This window comes from Vicugna pacos, chromosome 13 (assembly GCF_048564905.1).
Source record: "Vicugna pacos chromosome 13, VicPac4, whole genome shotgun sequence".
NCBI classification, from domain to species: Eukaryota; Metazoa; Chordata; class Mammalia; order Artiodactyla; family Camelidae; genus Vicugna; species Vicugna pacos.
In genome coordinates, this window is record NC_132999.1 from 56,803,614 (window position 1) to 56,828,951 (window position 25,338).

At 35.6% G+C, this 25,338-nt stretch overlaps 1 protein-coding gene across 2 annotated transcripts in view; it reads right to left on the reverse strand.

Moving 5' to 3' along the window:
* SPEN (spen family transcriptional repressor) overlaps window positions 1-25,257 on the reverse strand; it is a 76,208-nt gene extending 50,951 nt beyond the window's left edge. Inside the window, exons 1-2 of one of the 2 annotated variants that reach the window (XM_072975323.1) lie at window positions 24,801-25,257; window positions 3,009-3,329 (exon numbers count right to left, since the gene is read on the reverse strand). In XM_072975323.1, coding sequence (XP_072831424.1) covers window positions 3,009-3,329; window positions 24,801-24,883 — 404 coding nt within the window. In that variant the 5' untranslated portion in view covers window positions 24,884-25,257. Of the gene's footprint in view, window positions 1-1,747; window positions 3,330-24,800 lie in introns of those variants that run through there. The other variant, XM_072975324.1, reaches the window with a different exon arrangement.
* Window positions 25,258-25,338: the final 81 nt, after the last annotated feature.

The following is a 25,338-nucleotide window of genomic DNA, read 5'->3' on the forward strand; positions in this document are numbered from 1 at the left end:
AACTAAAAGCAAGTCATGCAAATATTCACTTCAGCATTGTCTTTATCTTTGCAACTGGTCATTTTCTAAACAGCATTAACCTACTGAGTAAGCAAACACTAACAAAGCTTAACATTTTACTTGACTCCAAAATATTTTCACAGCTGAGCAATCATTGTTTTAATTGTATATTGGGGCTTTCATGACTATGCAAGTCAGTTGCTCTTTTTATTAGCGATTTTCTGGCTTATATACAGAAATATACATATGCCAGCTCCTCTTTACTTTAAATTTAATGGAACAAGAAGAGATTGTCATTTTAATATCAAAGTTCATCTGATTAAACTATATACCAAACTTTATTTACTTCGTAAATGTATTTTAGGGAAAATTTCCAGGATACATCTTTTACACAGACATGAAAGCCCCACTGCAATGCATGCCCATGTCCCAGCAATAGGAGGGCATTTTCAAAGAACAGAAAAAAAATTTAAGTGTAACTTTCTCTCATTAACTTTCAACTTCTTGGGTAATTATAAAAATTACTAAATTACATAAATTGCTGTGCCCAAACAATCACATTTACTAATAAAAATGGACTCTTAAAAAGAAAAGCAAACCAAAAAACCACCTAGGATATCAAAATATTGGGTTACCACATGCTATTCTATGATAAATTTAATTAATGAAAGAATAGGTTATTTTATCTCCTTGTGCTATCAAATTCCACATAATTTTTAAAATGCCTATTCCATGATTCAATTTGTTAATATATGTACTTAATGGCTTCAGGAAATACATTCTCTTAGGGCTTTAGCTATACTCAAGTTGCCTATGATGAAATAAGGCAACTTTGGGAACTAAGATATTCTAAAGGTTGTCAACTTAAGAGTACAAAAACTGTTGCATGTACAATTATATACATGCAATTATGCGTTAATATTAAAAACCAATTCGAGTCCTACAAAGAAATCTGAACTTCTCTACTTTTGTAGGAAACTAGAACTCATTTCCTGAGTTCCTAAAAGACCATTTCATTTAAATATCAAACTTGAGGTTGAGCTTCTCCTCAACCTTACCTTTGGATTTATCTTCTATCAAAAGTGATTATGGAATCACGAAAAAAATAGAAGAATTAGAATCTCTCCAACGAAGAATATGGCAAATCTTACAAGTAATAAATACCATGTCCCCAACACATGCTTAGATTCCAAATTTCTCCACTAATCTTCAATTTCACCCACTATTTCACTTAGTAGCAACCATACCTTCTCTTAGGCTATTTTTGCTTTTGGCTGCTATTATGAAAAGCAACTGGCATGCCAAAAAATTCAGTATTATCTTTCCTACTTAAAGGTATTAAATGATTTTCTCCTTTTTTATTCACTACATTTCTGGGATTTGGATAAATACTTCAATGTCTAACAAACAAAAGGATTTCCTCTGAGACTTAAGAGAAATTTTCACAAATAAATTAGCACCCTATCAAACGTTAATCAGTAAGAGTTGTTATTAATGATATAACAGAAGCAAAAGGCAATAGTTCTAGGAGAATTACTGCTACAGCTAATATACTTTATAAATATGCAAAGTTCTTATCCATTAGGAAGATACAGAAGGCAGGCACAAGAGCTAGCAGAGCTGAAATCTAATAGCTATTCTTTGATTCATCTATTAGTACTAAATAATTCTAGAGTTAGTGGGAAAAAAAGAAAGTTTGACTTGGGTTAGGAGAGGGGCTAATATACACAGGTCAGGACATACCAACCTTTTGCAAGTGTGGAAACACGACCTATAATCCCAATTAAATCTAGGGAGAGAATTGTGAACATAACTTCCCCAATTTTGGCCCCTCTTATGGGGGTAATCCACCTTCTTAATGGGCAAGGGTGTCAAATGATATTTAGATGAACCACAAGGAAAAAAAAAATCTTAATGACCAGATAAAATAATTCCACTGGAAGCAAGCAGTCCCAGACAAACTGTAACTCTCAAACCCCCAGACTTCTTTCTTGAGATAGTAGAAAATTATAAATTGATCCACATTCACAAAAAACTTCCAGCCCTAAATATGAATCAGGCAGCTGACAGAAGAGGAAATATCCTCTACGATTCCACCAAATGAGGAAGGCACAGTTGCTCGCCAACAGTTCACTTTTGTAGCCATCCAGCCAGCCAATTTTGATTGCTGTATCCACAACTGATCGTCACCATGTGTTCAAAACTAAAGTACCTTTAATTGGACAGCAGCTTGTTTAAGAAACAAGATAATAATCCTCTTTCCCTGGGCTAATGGAATCTTGACTGCATGACATCCCATACATTCCAGGAATCAGAAAAGCATGGCTATATTCCAGGATTTAGGAACGTCCATCATCTCAATTTTCCCCATTCCATCAAGGAGTATAATTCCAACATGGAAAACTGTGTAGATCCAAAACGGAAAAAAATCAAGCACTGCCTTCACTCTTCTTCATCCAAGTACACATTTCCAGGTTAAAGTATTGTTTGTAGAATCCAAGCAGTTGAATCATATGGTCTGCTAGGTTTTTTGGTGACAATCCAATCCGTTTGTACACTTTATGGAGCGAAAACTGAGAAGATACCAACTTCTAAAAGAATCTGTAGGCTCTAATATTCCAGAAATATTCCATATAGTACAACCACAAAATCTGTAGACAAGTAGCTCCATCAGGTAGAAGGGATATATCCAAGGAAGGCCTTAACATTATCCAAGAGAGGGAATAATTAATTCTAGAAGACAGGTAACTCCAAAAATGACGCTGCCATACAAAATCTTCCACCACTTCATATCTCAGGAGTAGATATCCAACCAGCTGCAGAAAATATCCTCTATGATTCCATAAGATACCAGCCACTGTGATAGAAATCACTTCGGTTTCCAACCCAAAATAGGAAACATTGAGAATGCCCAAAACTTTAAATCCATCTGGGGCCCCTAAATACGAGTTTCTGTTTCTCACCATATCAAATACAAAATACCTGCCTACAGAAACCTTGGAACTTACCCATCAAGTCTCCGCTCATAACGTCCTTCTCGTGCATGAAGTGATGGTGGGGGGCCATAAGCAGGCCCTCCACCACCTCCTCTGAACCCAGAAACCTCTCTACTACGAGATGCTATGGAAACTGTATCATCCAATCCCCGAGCAGCACTCGGAATGGTGCCTGGTTCATTATAATCCGTGCGTAGGTCTCTATCTCCCATTTTGTTGACTGAGTTGTGAGCTTTCTGTGCACTTTTGATGTCCACAAAATCCACAAAGGCAGCCACTCCTCCTTCAGAACCCCTCTTGGGGAGAATTTTGACACTTTCCACGCGGCCATATCTGAAAAAAATAAAGTCAAGGTTATCGTTGCATAGCAAAAATTTTCCAAAAATAGTTTTTGAAAATGTTTCTTGGTTTTAAACAATTTACATTATGTATGTATGGGGGAGGGGTTGCAGATTGACATTTAAAATGGCTTTTACACTCACATTTTTCTTTCTTGAGGCAAATATTTATAAATTTTTTATTGAAGTTTAGTCAGTTTACAATATTGCATCAATTTCTGGGGTGCAGTATAATGTTTCAGCCATATACACACATACATACATTCTCTTTCATATTCTTTTTCATTATAGGTTACTACAAGATATTGAATATAGCTCCCTGTGCTATACAGTAAAAACTTGCTGTTTTACAAATATTTTAACCACATTATTTTACTGCTCTCCTACTTTTTAAATTGGAGTATAGCTGATTTACAATATTGTGTTAAAGTTTCAGGTGTACAGCAAAGTGATTCAGTTACATACACACACACACACCCATTCTTTTTCAGATTCTTTTCTAATATAGGTTACTAAAAGATGTTGAATATAGTTCTCTGTGCTATATACAATAGGTCCTTATTGTTTATTTTATATATAGTAGTGTGTATATGTTAATCCCAAATTCCTAATTTATCCCTCCCCCATCATTTTTTAAATATAGTATTTACTAAACTACCTTTTACCTTTCTAGAACACTTAGTTGAAATGAATCTCTCAAAAGTTTTTAGGAATTTTTATATTCTAAAAAAGGATATTATATCTAAGATAATCGAAGTAACTTAGAAATCTTGAAAGATTTTTATTAAATAGAAACTGTAACTGAAAATAGCTATTTTACAGATTCAATTTTAATATAATTCATTAAGTGAAAATTATCTTACTAAAAAAATGAGATGACTTTAAACACTCCTCACTGGAAGGCAAAAGAAATCCAAATATTCTGTGCATTTCCAAGAGTCACACTAATTTTTAATGTAATCTTTTGCTATTCGCTTTTCCAGGAGGTTAAAAGAAAAATTCTTAAAATTTATAACTCATGTATAATTAAATGAATATTTTTCATGGAAATTAGTAACTTTTGACAGACTCTATGTTCGTATTTTATTCCAAAAGAAAAAAATGTTTTACTATGTATACAAAGAAAAATTTTAGGGCATCTTTTATATTTTGAAGCATATATGAAACAAATATAATTATCTAGAATTTTAAAATTCATGAAAAGTCCACAAATTTTATTAGAAGTTAATTCCGTATATTTGCAATCTGGCATTTTAGAAAGGCAGGCACAGCACTTTTAATATATAGCATTCTTATTTGCTGACAATCCAAGACAATAATTTTATACTTCCCCTGAAGAAGCTGACATTATCAGAAAGCAGAACTTTTAATTTTATATCCTCCAGTATGATATAAGTTATTATCTCTCACAAGGGTAACATAATCCTAAAATCCAGTTTCATCAGGCAACTATACATAATAAAATTATTTGGGATAAATTAATTGATGAAAGGATCTTTTAAATCTGGGGAGAAAATGATAGAAACAAATAGTTCTTTCCATCCAAACATTAAAAAATACCTTCCAATGTATGTGACAAAGGATTTGTATCTAGAATACAAGAAATCTTACAACTCAACCCATTTTTTTTAAAAATAGGGAAGACACTTCAAAGAAGATATACAGATGGACAATAAGTACAGAAAAAGCTGCTAAAAATCATTAGCCATTAGGGAAATGCAAATCAAAACTACAATAAAATACCACCTCACATCCACTAGGACGGCTATTAGAAAAAAGAACAGAACAGAACAGGACAAAACAACTGTTGGCAAGGATATGGAGAAGTCTGAAAACTGCATAGCTTGGAACTGTAAAATTGGGCAGCCACTGTGGAAAAGTTTGGCATTTTCTCAAAAGTTAAGCATAGAATTACCATATGACCCAGCAATTCTATTCCTAAGTATACACCCAAAAGAACTGAAAACTGGGGCTCAGATAGATACATATGCAACAATCTTCACTGAATCACTATACACAAAACCCGAAACAACCCAACTGTCCATCAGTGGATGAATGGATAAACAAAATGTGGTATATGCATACAATGGAACAATGGATTCTTCTTATTTATTAAGACATAAAAAGAAATGGAGTTTTGATATATGCTATAACATGGATAAAACCTTGAAAACATACTAAATGAAGTAAGCCAGACACAAAAAGACAAGCAGTTTATAATTCCACTTACATGCACTATCTGGAATAGGCAAATTTCATGGAGACAGAAAGCAGAATTGAGGTTACCAGGGACTGGGGAGATACTACAGAGTTTCTGTATGGGATGTAAAAAGGTCTAGAAATAGACCGTGGTGATGATTATATAACACTGTAAATGTACTTAACGCCACTGAACTGTACAGTTAAAATGGTTAAAATAATAGATTTTCTATTTTGTATATTTTAACACCAATCCACACCTTATCACTAACCCCAAGTTTTCTATTAAAAAGAAGAAAGAAAAAAGAGGGAAGCAACTGACAACTCCCCATCAAAAAAGTCAGTTAGCCAAAGAATACAGAGAAAACAAATATTTAAACTTAAATCCTGAATAATAAAGAGCAAAATTCAGTATTGAGAGAGGGACCAAATACTTAATGCATAGATTATGCTTATAGAACAAAGTCAAATGGTTCTTCTTCTTCCTCAAAAGTTTGGACTCACTGTCCCCAACATTTTTATACAAGGAGAATATACTCTGGATACAATATACAAATTTATCTCCAAATTTAACAAAGGAGAATTTGATCAGGTACTACATTACTCTTCTATACCAAGAAGACTGAAAACTCCCAAATTAAAAAAAAAACTGCTTAACGCTTTATAAAACCAATGAAAATTCAGCCTGTAAATGTAAATATGTCCTGATTTTGTTTACTCTTTCCAAAACAATACATTTCTTACAGTATTCAATCAAGTATTCCTCAAGTATTCAATATGAAATATCTACCTGACATTTACTAACGACAAAAGAAAAACGCATCCATCAACACATGACTGGATAAAGAAGATGTGGTATATTTATACAACGGAATACTATTCAGCCATAAAAATGACAACATAACGCCATTTGCAGCAACATGGATGTCCCTGGAGAATGTCATTCTAAGTGAAGTAAGCCAGAAAGAGAAAAAAAAATACCATATGAGATCGCTCGTATGTGGAATCTAAAAAAAGAACAACATAAATACAAAACAGAAACAGACTCACAGACATAGAATACAAACTCGTGGTTGCCAAGCGGGAGGGGGGTGGGAAGGGATAGATTGGGAGTTCAAAATTTGTAGATACTGACAGGCATATGCAGAATAGGTAAACAAGATTATACTGTATAGCACACGGAAATATATACAAGATCTTGTGGTAGCTCACAGTGAAAAAAATGTGACAATCAATATATGTATGTTCATGTATAACTGAAAAATTGTGCTCTACAATGGAATTTGACACAACATTGTAAAATGACTATAACTCAATAAAAAAAAGTTTAAAAAAAGAAAAAAGAATAAAACCACAATTAGATATTTCCTTTTTAAAAAAATATCAAGCCTTAGCTACAGGTTTTAAGAGAACCTATGAAATGTTCTCTAGTAATATGTACAAAATATTATTTTAACTACATAGTCACTGGTTGTAGTAATAATTCATTTGCAATTTTTTAAGAATCAAGAAAATCTAAATTTAAAAAATGAAAACATAAAACTAAGAAATTGTGCTTGATTGCTACAAGCTGCAGTATATAACAATCTAATGAGTCTGTCTTCAAAAACACAATTAAAAAAAACAGTATTAAATTGGTTTCTGTTTGGCGAAAAATATTCACCATCAAAAATGTTAAACTGATCAAAATACACTGTAATTCTTCTAAGCTTTTAATAGAGAACTGCTAAATTTTAAAATAAGCGCTAACTATCCTTAGTATTTCTTTGAAGAATATAATGGCAGTGTATTAGTGGCCTCATATTTTACATCTGAGAACAATGTGATATAGCGGAGGAAAAGCATTAGAATATGACAGAAGAGTAGGGTTCTGATTCTGAATCAATTACTAATTTTATGGTTTTTAACAGACACTCAATGCATTATTAGGAAACAAAACAAAGATTCCTAGTTTTGTGGTATTTATTTATAATTTTTCAGTTTCCTGATAGATGAAAAGATTCCTCCTATTCTAAACTGTTTTCATCAACTCCACATGAAACTCACTCCATTAATTTACAAAGCAATACGAAATACATAAAGCTAAAAATCATTAGTATGCTAAAACCCAATGAATTTTCAATACCTCTTCTTTCCAGAAGTTACTACATTCATACATTATCAGCAGGTTTCTCAATATGAATGCAATTACTAATTTTAATCCTAGATTTTGCAAATGACCCTACTAATAAGCAACAGCAATTAACCACATACTTCATTTTCACACAAGTCCTCGTACTACGGAAAACAATCCTCTGCAGGTCATTCTTTTTTATTTTTACTGACATATAGTCAATTTACAATGTTGTATGCAACTCATTCTTAAAACATCTACCTGTTTATACAAGGTAGAGTTATAAGACTGTAATGAGGAGAGTATCAGCCTCCTTCAAGAAGCATGCAATTAACCTAAAACATCCATTCATCTCAAACCCCACAGAGATCACTTTCCAAAGACTGCATATTTTATCACACTATCAGTGCTTTGTGCATTGCCCAGTTTTCCACCCTTCCATCCTATCATGGTGAAGCTGCTCCTTATTCAAAAGACAATGATCAATAAGTATGAACAGACAGAAAGCAAAAGTAACTGAGCATGCTGTAAGTGATAAAAAGGCCTAAGAGATGAATATTAAGTACTACTAATATTATTAATATTAATAAGTTTGGTTGGGCTATCTATAATAGTAGAGACAATAATAATTTGTGTTTACTAATTTTTTATATCAGAAAAATATTCAAAAATCATTCCTCTTTCAAACTCAGAAAGTTGGGGCATAAATGTATCCATTATGACCACAAAACTATCTGGAATAATGCAGCGACATCAATAGTTATATAACATTTTCATAGCAAAAAAATTTTTATGAAGGAACTACTGATTATAAATGAACTCCTTGATCTTATATTTTGACCAAAAGACTAGTTTCCTCTCTGTGTCAGACCTTTATTTTATTTCCTATACCAGTGACTAGATATACTTCAAATACACGAAAAAGAAGAACGCCCTAGAAACTTAAACAATATACTATAACAGAATTTAAATTGGAGCTGGCCATATTTTTCCTACATAATCACAGGTCAAATTTTCTTTAATTTTTATTGTGATGAAATATAATATAAAATCAGCTATTTTAAACATTTTTAAGTGTACAATTCCAGTCTTTTAAAATTAATCACAGCTATTTCCTGTCATCAACGTAACAGAGGTAGACATTACAGTTACCTCATTCACAATTACTGGTACTTCCATACTTTAACACATTAAATGTGGTATGTGACTCTGAATATTACTACTTAAATTGAAAAACTCCTGTAATTTGGACATAATGAAGTAAGATGGTGATGTTTTTAATATGTCATATGTTTCATTATATCATTTAAAGCAAATTAAAAACCAAAAGAAAAACTTGCTTTAACAATTATTTAGCGTGACAAAGATAAATTTAAATTGTTAGCATGACAATGATAAACTACAATGGTTTCACTCTACCCAAAGACAATTATCAAAAATTTATATAAACCCACAGAAAATAGAAAATATATACAAATAATTTATCTGATAAGAAGCTCTTAAGCTCCTATAACACAACAATGAAAAAAGACAGAATGCAATTTAAAAATTGACAAAGGATACTAACATTTCTCCTAAGAAGATATACAAACAGCCAATAAACACAAAAATTTGCTCAACATTAGACTTTAGGAAAATAAAAACCAAAACCACAATGAGATACCACTTCACACCCAACAGGATGGCTAAAATGAAAGACAGATAATAACAAGTGATGATTAAGGAGACATCTTAACCTTTATACATTGATGGTGAGATTGTAAAATGGTGCAGCCATTTTGGAAAACAATTGGGCAGTTCCTCAAAATGTTAAACTTAGAATTACCATATAACTCAGCAATTCCACTCCTAGGTACATATCCAAGAACTGAAAATGTCCACATGAAAACAGGTACCGAAATGTTCACAGTATCATTATTCATAACTGCCAAAAAATCAGAAACCACCCAAATGTCCAACTGATGAATGGATTTTTTTAAATATGGTATGTCCATACAATGGAATGTCATTCAGCAATAAATAAAAATGAAGTTCTAATGCATGCTACAACATGGATGAATCTCGAAAACATTATGCTAAGTGAAAGCCAATCATATACTGTATGACTCCATATATATGAAAGGTCCAAAACAGGTACATTCATAGAAATATAAAGTAGGTTAGTTGTTTCAGGAGCTGGTGAGAAGGGAGAATGTGAAATGGCTGCTAATGGGTATGGGTTTTCATTCTTGAGTGATGACAATGTTCTGAAATTAGTAGTCGTGGTTGCACAATTCTGGGAGTACACTAAAAACAAATGAATTGCACACTTTCAAAGGATGAATTTTATGCCATGTGAATTATATCTTGGCAAAACTGTTATTAAAAGAAAAAGACATAAAACAGTACCTGTCACTGTCCTTTAAAACAAAAGATTTTATATCTCCTTTAGTCAAAAGTATCTGTGTTATTACAATATAAATCAACTGTATGCCATGTTTCCTGTAACTGGGCACACTTGGAAGACATTTTCTATTTCAAGCATGCCTGCCTGGGAAAATAAGTAACCCATTACATGACAGCCAAAGCCTATCTTCATTTCATGGCAATACAGAATTCTTTCAGGAAATCTATTATGAAATAAATGTATGTATAAAATAGATTTATAAACTATTCTTAAATTATTGATATATTCCCCTTTAATCATTCTATCTTTGGAATAAGTACAAATAATTTCTAAAGATGGCAAAAGATAGACTCAGAATCCCTAAAGCCAGCAAAAGGCAGGGCCAACCACAGAGTCCTAGACTCTTTTCAGAAAAAACTAATACCCTGAAATGCTTCTCTACTTGGAGGGATGAGGGAGGGGTGGGAAAAAGGGAGGAGGAATGATCTGTAATAGTTTGCTGATTTGTGTTCTCTCTCTGCACCTCCCCCTCCCAATTACTAGTTTGTTGTATAGTCTTGGGTCTAGGAAAGACTCTCAGCATGAGGTAAAATCCCTATGTCATAAAGGAAAAGACCACATAAATCAAACCATATAAAAATTACAGCTCCTAAATAGTAATATATAGTCAAAAAACAAATAAGAAAAATACTTAAGCATGAGAAGCAAGTGATTCCCTAAATATACAAACTTCTTACAAATCAAGAGAGACAGAGGCCCAAACAAAAATCAAGGCAAAGTATCTGAATAGGAAATTATTTTAAAATAGACACAGACTAATGACTAGTATCTTTTATCAAGATATTTTGAAATTCCTCCTTTGGTATTTGGTGGGGGGGAGCAATGTGATAGTATTACCTCACATTAAGAAATAAACTGTACAGAAAGACATAAAAATAATCACGTATTCACTCCCAACCCTCCTCAGGGCCTTTTAAAGGATCACATGTCTAGTTTTGTATTGCCACTGTAGGCCAAGCTGCTTTTTTTGTGTTTAATCCATGGCATTATTGTGAAGGCCTCTCTTCATGCTTTTCGTATCTTGTCTTAGGAATCTTCACCAAGCTCTAGGTCCTGAATGTTGTCTCCAAAAAATCTTAGTTTTACCTTTTACATTTAAGTCTTCATCCATGTTGAGTTAATTTTTGTATTATTACTATGTGAAGTTTAGGCTGTGTTCTTTGCCTAAGAATTTTCAGTTGTTCTGGCACCATTTGTGGAAAAGACCGCCCTACCTCCATTGAACTGAACTTGGTAAGAAAAACCAGCTGGGCATATTCATGCTGGTCTATTTTTGAGTTCTTTATATTAGCCCATTGGTCTGTGTGTTTAAACCTTTGCTAATACCACACTATCTTGAATACTATAGCTATCATTTAACCTTAAAACTGGGGAATAAATTTATTTATTTATTTATTTAAAAGAACAGACATATACACAAAAAATGGTAAACAAAACACTCAAAAAAGCTACTCAACTTCACTTGAAATTTCAAAAATCCAAATTTTTAAAAACTACCATGTATTACAAAAACCTAAATTTTAATAATACCTAGATATTAGCCAGAGTCTAAGAAAATAGATATTTTTATAACACTGTCTACAGGAGTATACATTAAAGAAATCTCTCAGGAAGACAATCTGATAGTATCTATTAAGAACTAAGTACACTTCCCCAGAAGTTCCATTCACAGAAACTTATCATACACACATAACTGCCCACATCTGCAGTGTACAAGACTGCTTACTACAGCACTGCTTTTAACAGTTAAAAAAACAAAAGCAACCACCATTCCACTTTGTCTCCATGACTGCTCTAGGTAGCTAATATAAGCAGAATCATACAATACTTGTCCTTTTGTGACTGCCGTATTTCACTTAGCATGTCTTCAAGGTTCATCCATGTTGTAACATGTGTCAGAATTTCCTTCCCTAACATAACATTCTAAATATTTCAATTCAAAAAAAAAATTTCCTTCCTTTCTAAGGCTGAATAATAACACTCCATTGTATCTGTTTTGTTATCACACATTCTGTTTTCCCTTTCATAAGTTATGAACACTGATGGCTGCTCCATCTTTTGGCTATTATGAATAATGCTACTATGAACAAAATAGATTACATTTTTAATAAGAAAAATTATTTATTGGTTCTGATTGGCAAAGGTTTACGAAAACTTGAAGACCGAAGATAAGCTTTAATTCAACCAATAAACTATACTCAGCTGTTCATGGAATCCATGGTGAGTGTCTAGATTCCTGTACATGAACACTTGATGACTACAACTCTTGGAAAAAAGCAATGTTTTCAGCAAAGCCTTGAATGATAAAATTCTTCAGAACTATTACAGGCACTATTACTTCAAGGAAAAAATATGTATATGCGTTATTATGCACCAATCTAATGAGTAACTATTTACTAAGTAAATTAATTTTTAACAAAAACACAGTGCTCAACTGATACGCAAACCTCAGAAAGATTATCCAATTTTAAGGAGAAAAACTTCCAAAGAATCTGTGATTTTTAGATCCTACTGGTTAGATAAGATAGGACAATCTCTTAGTCAATCTTAGAATTCATATGGTACCACTTCAGAGAATAGGAGAAAGGAGTTTACACTTCAAGAATCAAATATGTAATACAGAAATATATATAATCATGATGATGACTAAGGTAACATGTAGACATTTGTTCTCACAATAATTCATATATGTATCTGATTTACACAGTACTTTTCTGGAAAAAGTTCAAGTAAACAGAACGCAAATGATCCCAATTAACCAGTTCTTAAAGTAGTAGCAATAAATAAAAGACTTAGATGAAGAAAAAAAGGAACAAGGCAAGTTGATCAAAAGGGGAAGGCTGAAAAAAACAATGCTGAAGTAGCAGAAGTCAAGAAACTAAATAAATTAGCAAAAATCCATGTTAACAGCCCCTGGTGTGACTCTTTGAAAATGTTCTTCATATCTGGCTTAATGGGACTAGTACAGTACAATTGCTGAGAAGGAAATTAACTTCTAACCTATGACTTACTTCTTAATAAAATAATAATTTTTAAAAACTGAGAAATTTATGAATTACTTCTAATATTTCACTTTACTAGACTTTTATCTTTATTTTAGAATATATGCTTGCTTAGATAGAATAGAATCAAGCCCAAAATGTGATCTTTTTTGTAACACACATAAATTCCATATTATTTTCATCCATCTCTATGAGTATTTTTGTAAAATCCCTAAAGCCTACCTTTATTTCCAGATTAAGGAAATTGATTTTTTTTTTTTTTGGAAATGGGTCTTTTTTTAAAATCACTCTTCAATCTTAAAAGGCCTTTGGATCTTTCTATTCAATTTCAATGTTTTACAAACTTCTAAGTAAACATGCTTCTGAATAAAGAGCCTTGGCATCAAATTAAGAAATAAGTCACCAATCTCTATGCCAATTATACCTTAAACTTACTGAATATGCAAACTTGTCCAGTCAACACTTTAGGCCAATTAATTATAATATCTAGAACTAAAAAACTTTCTACACGCAAAAAGGTTTTAAAATCAAATTTCCAACAAGGTCAACACAAAGGAAATCAAATGTCATAACCCTGTGAGACCTCAAGTTGTGATGAAAGTTCCTTTTATACATCTACTTTTAGAGTAGCAAAGCAAATTTATGCTGAAAATGAATAATCTGTGTCAAAAATCACCATGGAAAGGGTTACTTCATAAGAAAAACAAAGGTGTAATTGACAAAAACTGGAGTGTATCTTTATATATCTTAGATTAGTATAACAAAGCACATACACCATTTTTAAAAATTAACTGCATTAAAATTTCAAACTTTACAAATGCCACTTAAGTCTTCAACCAAGGAAGGCTATTTTTGATTGAAGAGCGTACATAGCTGGTTATTAGCAGAATGGTTCATTTGAAAGGAACTGGTACATCAATGTTTTGTATGATGGCTACACAGTATTTCTAGATATTAAGCTCTTTTACAATTCAACTGATCATTAATATATACTTCTTAAAAATCTTCACAGCATTCCAGTGACCTTTACACATTATGAAGAATGATAGCTACAATAAGATTTCCTAAACTAAAAAGACCTTAGAAATCTTATAATCCAACCCATTCAATTTATGGGAGAAAATAAATGTACCCACTTTAGATAATAAATGTGTTACTGAAGAGGTAAAGTGCCTTATTTTGTCTTATTTTATATACAGTAGCACATACTAATTGAATTTTAGGTGTTCTCTCTAAATGGAGATTTTTGCAAATCTTGTTTTTTGTTATAAAGCTGAACCCACACGTATAATAGAAATCAGTATCTGTTATGACATTTAATTCTAACACTGGATGTGCTTGAAATTCATTTCATTGAAAGAATTCAAGCTGACTAAAAGGAATAACCTTAAAAATTTAAAGATTCCATGATTTCTAGTATAAAATTGGGGGTGGGGGTGTGTAAAAGCAGAAAAAAAAACCCCACAAGAAAAACACTAATTCTTTAAATAAAAAACAAAAACAAGCAATTCTAATCACGTAAATTTACCATGAGGAAAAAGAGGACGGAAAGAATCAAGCTATTCGCAGCACACTATCTTTGTTCTGTTTTCTAGTCTTTCTAGTAACCAAAAAAAAAAGTTTCTTGGTGATTCTTAACTTTCTAACCTCAACTTTTTAATGTCAAAGCTAAAACTAAAATTAGTACTTAAATATACTGCTAGCATTCTTCTTTTTGGTCTTGAAACCCAGAAAGCATTACATTCTTAATCCAATGGTTTGTCTAAACCAATGGTTCCAAATTTTTTCCATAGACTGCTTTGACAGTCTAGTAAAATCTATAAATCCTTTCTCAGAATATCATTAAATTAATAAAATAAAATGCACAGAATTACAAAGAAATCAATTAAATTGAAATACAATTATCAAGTATTTAAAAATAGGTCCACTTGTAAACATACAGGAAATACAGAGGACAAAAGGTGATGTTAATACATACCACAGGACAAGAATGTAATCAGCAAAACATACACTGTGAGGAACTCTACAGAACAATCAACCTTGTTTCCAACAAATTAAATTGTAAAGAGGGAGATTAAAACATATGGATTAGGGAGGCAGGGTGTAACTAAAGTGGCAGAGCACATTGCTTAGCATTCAGGAGGTCCTGGGTTCAATCCTCAGTACCTCCTCTTAAAATAAATAAATAAATAAACCTAATTATCTGCCCCCCAAGAAATATGGATTAATAAGGACTTAATTCAAATGTCCATCAAGAAGTAAATAAACTATCTGTGGTATCTTGATTGTGGTGGTGATTATAAGGATGCCTACATTTCTCAAAATTCAACACACTCAATACTTGAAATGGGTATTTTATTTCATGTACTATATACCTCAATAAATTTTTTAAAAAAACATTTTGTACCTTATTTAGAGCCTGAGTTAAAAGAAAAACTCTTAAAACAATTACGAACTTGAGTGGGGACTATGTATTTGGAAATACTGACTGGGAATCTGAAAAAGGGATATACCACAGTACTGTCGTATATCTTTAAAAAGTTCTTATCTTCTAGAGATAAACACTGAAATATTTATGTATTAAATAAGATGTCTAGGGTCTACTTCAAAATAATACCAACTATACACATTGCAGGGTTTGTGCAAGGGGTAAGGTTCTTAATTCATTAAGGAACTCCTTGGATAGGGGCCAAGATTAGTGTAGAGGGAGGAGAAAAAGAAAATTGAGTGCAGCCACTATGGAAAGCAATATGGAGGTTCCCCCAAAAACTAAAAATAGAATTACCATATGACCGAGCAATTCCACTTCTGGGTATATATCCAAAGAAAACAAACACACAATTTGAAAAAATACATATGCATACCCATGTTCATTGCAGCATTTTATTTACCACAGCCAAGATATGGAAGTAACCTAAGTGTCCATCAAATGACAGATGAAGATGTGGTATATATGGCATGTGTGTGTTTAAATATATAAAAATATAAAATGGGATGCTATTCAGCCATAAAAAGGAGGAATCCTTGCCATTTGCAACAACACAGATATAGACCTTGAGACAAATAACATATGATCTCACTTACATGTGGAATTAAAAAAAAAAAGCTCATTGATACAGAGAATAGACTGGTGGTTGGAGTATGGGGAGATGGGTGGAAGGAAGCAGCTCAAAAGATACAAACTTCCAGTTATAAAATAGTTATGGGGATATAACGTACAGTAGGGTGACTACAGTTAATAATACTATACTGCATATGTGAAAGTTGCTGAGAGTAAATCTTAAAAGTCTCTCTCACAAGAAAAATGTTTTTCATGACTATATATGGTGAGGAATATTAACTAGACTTGTTACGGTGATCATTTTGTAATATATACAAATACTGAATTATTATGTTACACCTAAAACTAAAATAATGTTTTATGTCAATTATACTTCAATTAAAAATTAGTTTATTAATTTAAACTTTATTAAAATTATTTTTTTTAATTTAAGTTTTTTAAAAAAGAGGAAAGAAATTAGGTTGAGGGTCAAAAAGGTTTGGGAGGATGTAGGGCCAGGGCAAAATTTTGCTGAGATACCAAAGTGAGTGACTGACACCCAAATAAATGGAGCAGTGATAACTAATATTATTCTTAAAGAACAAATTCCATTCTCACTACCCCCTATTCTGAGTGACTCAACATACAGAACATCTCAGACTGTTTCTGTGATTTATCTCATATCACGAAGTCAGTGGTGGAAGAAGAACCAAAACTAATAAAATTTTAAGAGTGGGGTACCTCTAAATCTGCTTAAAAATGGCACCAGAGGCAGGTTATTCATTCATCCACAAGTTGTCTCTATGAGAGGAAAAAAATGAAGGCAAAAACATGCAAGTCATTTCCCACCTCCTTTTCCTTGCCTCCCACCCACCCCCACAATGTTGATTTCCAAAGAGAAAGCTGAAAGGAAGGGGATTCAATGCAGAGGCAGCAGGGGAAAGGTGCCCAGAGGTAGCAGAGGTGGGGAAGGCAGAGTGGTTGGGATATTAGCTACACTAAGAATGTAACTGGGCAAATAATATACTGAGAATAACACGAGTCAGGTTTCTCACCATCTGAGAAGGGATTTATTTATAAACATGTGTGAACATAGTTTTTAAATACATGATATAGAGGAACATTTACTGCATATAGATGTAAACATATATACATACATGTATAACACACACAACACACATCTTCTTAAATCTGTAGCAGTGGGTAAACTGTGCACCCAGATCTTGGTTTCCAAATAATCGTCTGTCACTAAAAGGAACCAGAGCTTCTTGAGAAATAGCTGATTTCAGGACTGAGAAGGGAAAATACAAGATGAGCCTTTGTTGTCCCAGAAATAAAGGAATGCTTAAAGAATAGTGGGAAGATATCAAAAGGACACAGTAGCCAGTTTGAAGGAGCGCCCACTAGTCAAATCTAGAACCATTCAAGTATCAAAATAAATAAGCCCAATGGAAAAAGGAGAATTCATACACATGTGTCTGTATATATATTTCCATATATATGTACATAAGTATGCGGAAAGTTCTTACCTACGGCAGAATAAATGGAGGAAAAATAACAGTAATAGATTATCATTTGGCAACAATCACAACAGTATAAAATGCAGTCAAGAGTTATCAACGGATGCTAAGGCTGGTGGGTTTAGGGTTGATGATGGAAGAGACTATCAACGCAATATTGGAATATCTCCCATAAAACACGAATCAAATAAAAAGGGGAAAGTAGTGAAGCCACTAATTCGACTAGATGATCAAAGATAGCACCAGCGGTGGGATGGCTCCATGCTGCCTGTTTGCCTCCTTATATGATACTTTGAGAAAGCACAGAATCACTTCTGTGGTATTCCTGCCAAGAATGCATGACCTGATCTGGTCATGAGGAAATACTGGACAGTGGAGGGTCAGCCTGTGGAATAAAAGAACTACGCTCTTTAAGGCTACCAGGCACATGAGGATTAGGATAAAGCTGAGAAACTGTTCCAGATGGATGAGACATGACAACCAAAGGCAATACATGGTACTGGCTAGGCTCCTGGTCCAAAAAGGAAAGAAGGACATTGTTGGGATGGCTGGCATCATTTGAATGGGGTATGTGGATTCGGTATTCATGTTGTACAAATGCTGATTTCCTCACTGAGAAGACTGTATGGTACAATGCAGGAGAATGTCCTTGTTTTGAGAGAGGTGTACACCAGAGAATTTAAGGGTGAAAGGTTATCATACCAGAAAAAGACAAGAGAAGGTAATGGAGCAAATGTGGCAAAATGTTAACCATTGAGGGATTTGACTGAATGGAATGTGGGAATTATTTGCACTTTTCCTGAACTATTTCAAAATGAATTTTAAATGAACAAAATAAAACAGGAAGGAGAGAAATGAATCTAGGTGTGTGGACAGGCCTTCATGCCTGTGTCTCAAACGCCATCTTTTCAGGACTTCCCCATCACCCCCAACCCTGTTACTCTATTCCCTCCCCAACTCCATTCCCTCCTTTGCTTTGTTTTTCCTCATAAGGCAGGACAGGCCACAGCTGATGGTAGTTGGGGTGAATGATGGGTACATGGGCTTCATTTACTATTTTTCTATTTTTGTGTATGCTCAAAATTCTCCAAGTTAGAATTTAAAAAATATATCCATAATACATATTGATCATATAGCAATATATATTCATATTTATTAATGCATTAAATAAAAGTATTTAGCAGTAAGTCTAATAGCTACTATAACTTCCAAGTTGTAATGAGCATAAATGAGATATCTGAAACAACTGTAATGTGAAACACAAAAATATATCTGATCGGTGTTGTGCTGAAATCATCACAGGTACTACTCATACTACCATGTTGGTACTATCATGATATTGTTACCTTGTAACTGCAGGAAATATTAAATTCTGGTAAGAGGTTGGTGAAAATAAAGACACAGTATTTTCCTATTAAAATTTATGTACCTCCTCCTAAATTCTGGTCTAAATTGTAACAGTTTTCATTAAAGATTCTACATTCTTTTGATATAGTAAAGTGATAAGCTTTTTATATCTTTTTCTTTTAATCCAAGGTGATTAATCTTGAGTGGAAAACAGCCTTTACTGCAGACAGCATAATTTTAAAAAATTAATGGTTGACAAAAATCTGCCACCTACCAATTTACTGATTTACAAAAGATTCAAATCAATATATGTCAAATGTAGTTTTGTAAAACACAAACCGTTTTTAAGTAGAGTACAAATGTCCCAGTTTTTAAATCAAAGGAATAAAATAATAGAGTGAAAGTTTAAAAATACCACTTTGAGTCAATTTTAAGAATCAAAGAAACTATGCTGGACTACAAATCTAGCACCAAGTACATAACACAAGCAGTAATAAGTTTTTTCCATTTGAATTTCCCCACAAATACTTCTTAATTGTAAAAACTGAAGTAGTTCCTATATAATAAAAACTTTTGAACATGCTAGGTTTCAATTCATCCCTATACTCAAAATGAAATCTTAAATAATTAAATCCAAGATTCACTGAAGTTGAGGTAGAGTCTTATAGAGACATTCCACTATGGGGTTTTTTTAGATTTTCATAATTTTTAACTTGGCAGACACCTGTGAGGGGAAAAACCTGAATATCACAATACTTTTAACCTTATGCCAAGAACATCTTTTCACCGCGTATTTCCACACAGTAAAAACCAGCAAGATATTACACAAAAATTATACAATTTATAATAAACCTATCAAACATTCTAATTGGTTTCCACATTAGAGTATGCTACTTTCATTCAAAATGACAAAAGCTGTAAGGCAAATAATAAAGAAAAAATAGAAGAGGTGGGTGGGAGGTACAGCTCAGTGGTAGAGCACGTGCTTGGCAGGCACAAAATCCTGGGTTCGAGCCCCAGTTTAAGAGGAAAATATATATATATGGCTATATATAAACACACACACACAAAACAAAATAAAATTTAAATTAAAAAATAAAAATAAAACAAATAGTAAAAGTTAGAAATTAAACTACAGAAAAATGTTACTTTAGTTTCCTTGTTCAGCCAGAATATATGTCTGTTTCAAGGTGATGAACATTTATTTCAAATCGTCCCTATAATGAAATTCAAGTGCATAATTTTAATGAATATATACACTCAAGGTATTTTCAGACTACAATGTTTACCCTAAGTAATGTAGACTAATTAAGTACAGCTCAAACACTAGAGAATCTTAAAAATAAAAGCAAAAAAGTATATAGTCCCCAACAGAAATATGCTAGTTTCCATGAAATATTTCAAAAAATTTTTTTAATTTAAGCAAAATTTCAAACTAAGTGGAAAGTGAGACCTGGAAGACTATTTGGAAAAGCTTTCACATTACCACTATTCTCTACAACTTCTATCTCTTCCCAAAGCATTAGTACTCACAGGATTAAAAACGTCTCCTAAATCAAGCCTGAAATCTCTTCAAAAGCGTATCAAACAATACAATACCTGAGTAAATCAAGAGTCTACAAGAAAGGTAGTCAGAAAAATGTGCCCTCTACCCAAGTCAAATACCATCATTCTTCCTGGCACTGAGCCCTATGTTTTCCTCCAATCAGTCAAAGGCATTCTAACTCAGGAAATAAAATACAATGTTTCAAGCATTCTGTATTAATTTTTAAATGCTATTTTGCAAGATAACTATAAAATTATTTTGCTTTAAAAAGAAGTGCAAAAAGCCTATCATGAAAATAGGTATTCAAAATTATAATATTCAAAATCAGATTTGTTTCTTCGGAGAAACTAGCTGGGCTCAAAAGAATAAACGATGCAGCAATGATGCAGGCTAGAGTATGTCAAATTTATTTAAGTTTAAAAAATATCTCTAGTTATAGAGTGTGTAAGGACAAGGGAGCTCTACCATAATACTTTATATTGTGTCCCAGAAGTAAAGCTATCCAGATTCATGTAACATAACATATATTCCAGCTATTTAAGCTTAGGAAAACCATTATGATTAGATATTTAAAAACAGCAAAAATGAAACATTTTTAAGTGGGATTCATTCTTTGACAAAAATTTTACATGACCTTGCACAATCTCTGCATGATCCTTAACCCATTCACTAAAACTGGAGTATGGATGGTAAGAACCTGAATATGAGATTTACTTTCAAATCTGAAAATAAGATACAGAGAATACTATATTCTTTAAAGGGTTCTGTTCATTCGCTCATTCTAATTCAGGGAGTCGCCTTTGCACACACCTCTCTCCCTCTAACAACTAAGACAGCAACCAATTGTTGTATAACTCCTCCCTTCCCCCTTCAACCCAGCTAACGTACCATACAAAGGAAAGGACTTTCTCTATTGTGCAAATTCAGTCCCAGCAATGGATCTTTGTTAACTAAAACCTGATTCAGAAATACTCATTTAATTCTTTTCAATAAGCATATTAAATGTTGTTTTAAAAAATGAACACAAAAGATTATTCTTATTGCAAGAAGATAAAGCCACATTTCGGAAATGCTCAGATTATGTTTCAAAGGTTTGGTCTTTCTTTGGCAAAGAGAAAAAAGCCAAATCAGCAATCATCCCTCAATCTATTTTCTACCAAAAACACTGATCAAGATATAAATAAAAGAACTGGCTCTCACCGCTCTCCCCACCAAATGCTATGTTGCCCTGCTCCCAAAGAGGTCCCTTGTAATCATTTGTTCAATCCGAACACTTACTATAAAAGCCTAATCACTGTTAGAACATTCATTTTGAAAACATTTTATATAATATATTCCCAGTGTACACCTCTTAATCATGTAAAACACTTATTAGCTAATGTTGAAATCAGCAAGGGAAAAATAGTAAAGTAGGTACTTTAACCTCCGTTTTAATATAGGTATCGCGTGGTTTTTCTCATTCTGATTTCTAGAAGACATCAGAAGTGAATATTCTTAAATTTTCTTGCAAAACTATCATTCTGGTCCAACTACCTTTTTATCCCTTTCACTCAGAGTATTCAGATTTAGTTTCCCTCCCGGTAGCAATCACATATTTTACAAAACATTTTCTACAGTAAGGATGAGAAGACCTTGAATTTCTCCTAAGTCCACTTAGCTCAACAGCTGGATCAGCAAGAACACTTATTTCTTGTACACGGTTAAGGACAAACGAGTAGTCAGAAATAGAGATTACCTGTTGGGGGTGGGGATGGGAAGGGAAGAATGGGAACTGAGACTCCCAGGGTCAGGGGTAAAGGAGAAATTTTCTCTTTAAACATTTTTACACTCTTTAAACCTATTAAGAATGCACTATCCAAACAACTGAGTAAATTTGTTTAAAAATTTTTTAAGTCTCTTTCAAAACAAGGGAGTTTCAGGGACATTCAGTCTGCTTAGTTTTAAGACAATCTACTTTTACCGTAACATCTGATTTTGCTCTGCAATAGGTAACACACTCTCAATGCAGTAGTGACCAATGTGCCAGCTAAGCCCTCTTTTACAGTAACGTTCCTCCAGACCGCCGCTTTCCAAAGCAGCTCGCATCCTCCGCCTGCTCCTCCCTCTGTGCATTCTGAGATCTGCTCCGCTGATTCCCACATAAGTGGGTCCTGGCCGCCATTTTAGAAAGTCATTCACACAAGCCGGACGGCAGCACCATCCACTTTAAAACCTTCCAAAATCCCCTCGGACGATTTCCTCTTTCCTCTTTAACCCCTTATCTTGCAGAGGAGTCAAATTCCCGGCGATAGGCATACAATGTCTCTAGAATTTGCGTAATGCGAAATGACAAGTCTGGCCACACAACACTGAGGGGGTAAAGCAAATGCTGCAATGCACGTGTCTGCGGGTCGGTGCATACAAAATTTTCCCAGGCAGAGACCTACAGAGAAAAGTCCGCAAGGAGATAAAAGTCAGCACATCGAAGTGGCTTTTCCAGGCCAATAACCTGCACCTAAATGATTTTCCCACCAAAACACTGAAGACATGAGGGAGGGGGTAAGGGATGGAGCAGCGCCAGGGAGAGAGGTTCCCATCTGTTTCCCCACCGAGCCCGAGATCTCCCCTTTGTCACAGGGGACAGAAGCGAGTTTTTGCTGCTGCTTTCCCCCTGCCTGGTTTCTCAGCACAACGTAGTAAACACCGGGAGTCCCTGGAAGAGCGCCTCCCCCAGCCCTGCCGAGGGCAGCTTTAGCAGGTTATGAATGGCCTCACTATTCCCGGCTCCTTTTCACACGCGGACACGCGCAGACGCGCGCTCCAGCGGTGAAGATTTAATACCCCAGTATCAGCAACCACCAACACAATCAATGATCCTCCATTTGAAAGAGCGGAGCTCCGCTGCCGCTGCTTCCATTTCCTTATCCAAGCTGCTCAAGAACAAGCGACGCAATCTGTTTTTCCCATGTTGACTCACTAATAAGGGCGCTCCATAATTTCTTCACTCACTAGACAGTAAAAGGAATCAAGAGTAAACCAAACTTAAAATCTTTCAAAGTCCTGAATATTGGAAGATAAACAGTAATTTTCGAGGACAATCAGATTTACTACAAGTCCTCAATTTACACCAGTGTAAGCAAATCGTCATTTGCGGTATTTTACATTGAGGGCTATCAGCTACATTTCACCAAAGAAATACATACATTTCACAAAAGAAAAACAAATGCTAAATGCTACTAAGTAAGTAAGATGTATCAAGAACATTTATTCCTACTATCTGATGAACTAACAAAAACCCTGGGAAAAAGCTTTTTAAAAGAGCTACATTTTCTATCCTAAAAGGCTTGCATGTTTTACGCCATTAAGGAATTCTAGGTGAGAGGGAAACACCACCCTTTTTAAAGGCGGCTCTTCAATGACAACGCCGGCGCGGCCGCGGTAGCCGAGATCCTGAGGCTGGCGAGCGCCAACGAAGCGGGGACCCCGCTGCGAGAGGTGGCTCTTCCCCGGCAGGCACTCAATCCCCACCATCCTCCTCGTCCAGAGACCCCAGAGAGCCGAAGGAAGGAAGGCGAAAGAGCCGAAACAGACGCACCAACTTATTATTTTCGGACAACATCCTCCACCCAACCCCGCAAAAACAAGGAAAAAAAAAACCCCCAAAGCATTTGCGTTTGCCATCTCCATTTAGTTTCTAGGTCTGTAAACCTTCTTTAAGAGATCCCTAGAATCTAGTAGTGTCTTCCCAGTTCCGAGATGTCTCTGCATTACCTATCAAGACTTTTGTTTTTGTATAACCTTTTCTTTCGCACAGAACCCTCTCTGGGTCAGGCATGTCCACGCGTCCGCAGGGCGAGGAGCGGGAGTTGCTGCGGGACTCCGGAGTTGGATGGGCCGGGGGTCTGTCGGGGCGGGGAATGGGTTCGGGTCCCGGCCTGGCAGCCACTCAAAACCGAGGCAGCGGCGCGCAAGGACGCGACCCCACGGCCGCCTGGCCATCCTGAGGACACCCTCCCGTTGCTGGTTTCGCGGGGCCGCGCGACAGCCGCCTCCTTACTGGGAAAGGAGAGGGCGGCAGCCGGACCGCTCCGCCGAGGCCCAATGCGGCGACGCCGGTCGAGCGGCAGCCAGGCAGCCGCGCGCTCCCCGCACCCGTCCGCGGGTCTGGCCCGGGTCCCCTCACCAGTTCCGCGCACGGGGAGGGGCCGGCAACGGGCCGGAGCGGGCAGCGGCGACTGAGGAGAGAGCGCGGCCCCGGGCCTCGTGTCACTCACCGTTTGAAGTGCTCGATGATCTTCTCTTCCCGCACATTCTCCGGTAAGTTGCCCACCCAGAGGTGCCTGGTTTCCCGGACCATGCTGGGTGGTGTGCCGGCGACCGCTGGTGCGGGTTCCCCCTCGCCGGCTTCGTACGAGCCCGTCAGCGCCGGGAGGCGGGCGCCGAGGCGGCGGCGGCGGCGGCTGCGGCGGTGGCGTCGGCAGCGGCGGCGGCTCCTCCGGCTCCCCCCCGTGCAGAGACCATCCCTCTCCCCCAGGTTCTGACTCTCGGGCCTCGCAGCTCCGCTCTGCCGCCACCACACACCCGAAGCCGACCCTCGCGCTCCGGCGGCGCATGCGCCCGGGCGGCAGCGGGCGGGGGAGCAGGGAGGAGGGGCGTGCGGGACCCGGGCGGCAGCGACTACGACGGAGCTGGCGCTGTGGCAGCCGAACGCTTCCCACCGGCGCGCGCGGCCCGCCTCCCTTACCGCGGGCGCGCGCGCGTCCGCCCGACCGCCCGCCGAGTTCCTCCCAGCCGGCGCGCAGGCGCGCGGGG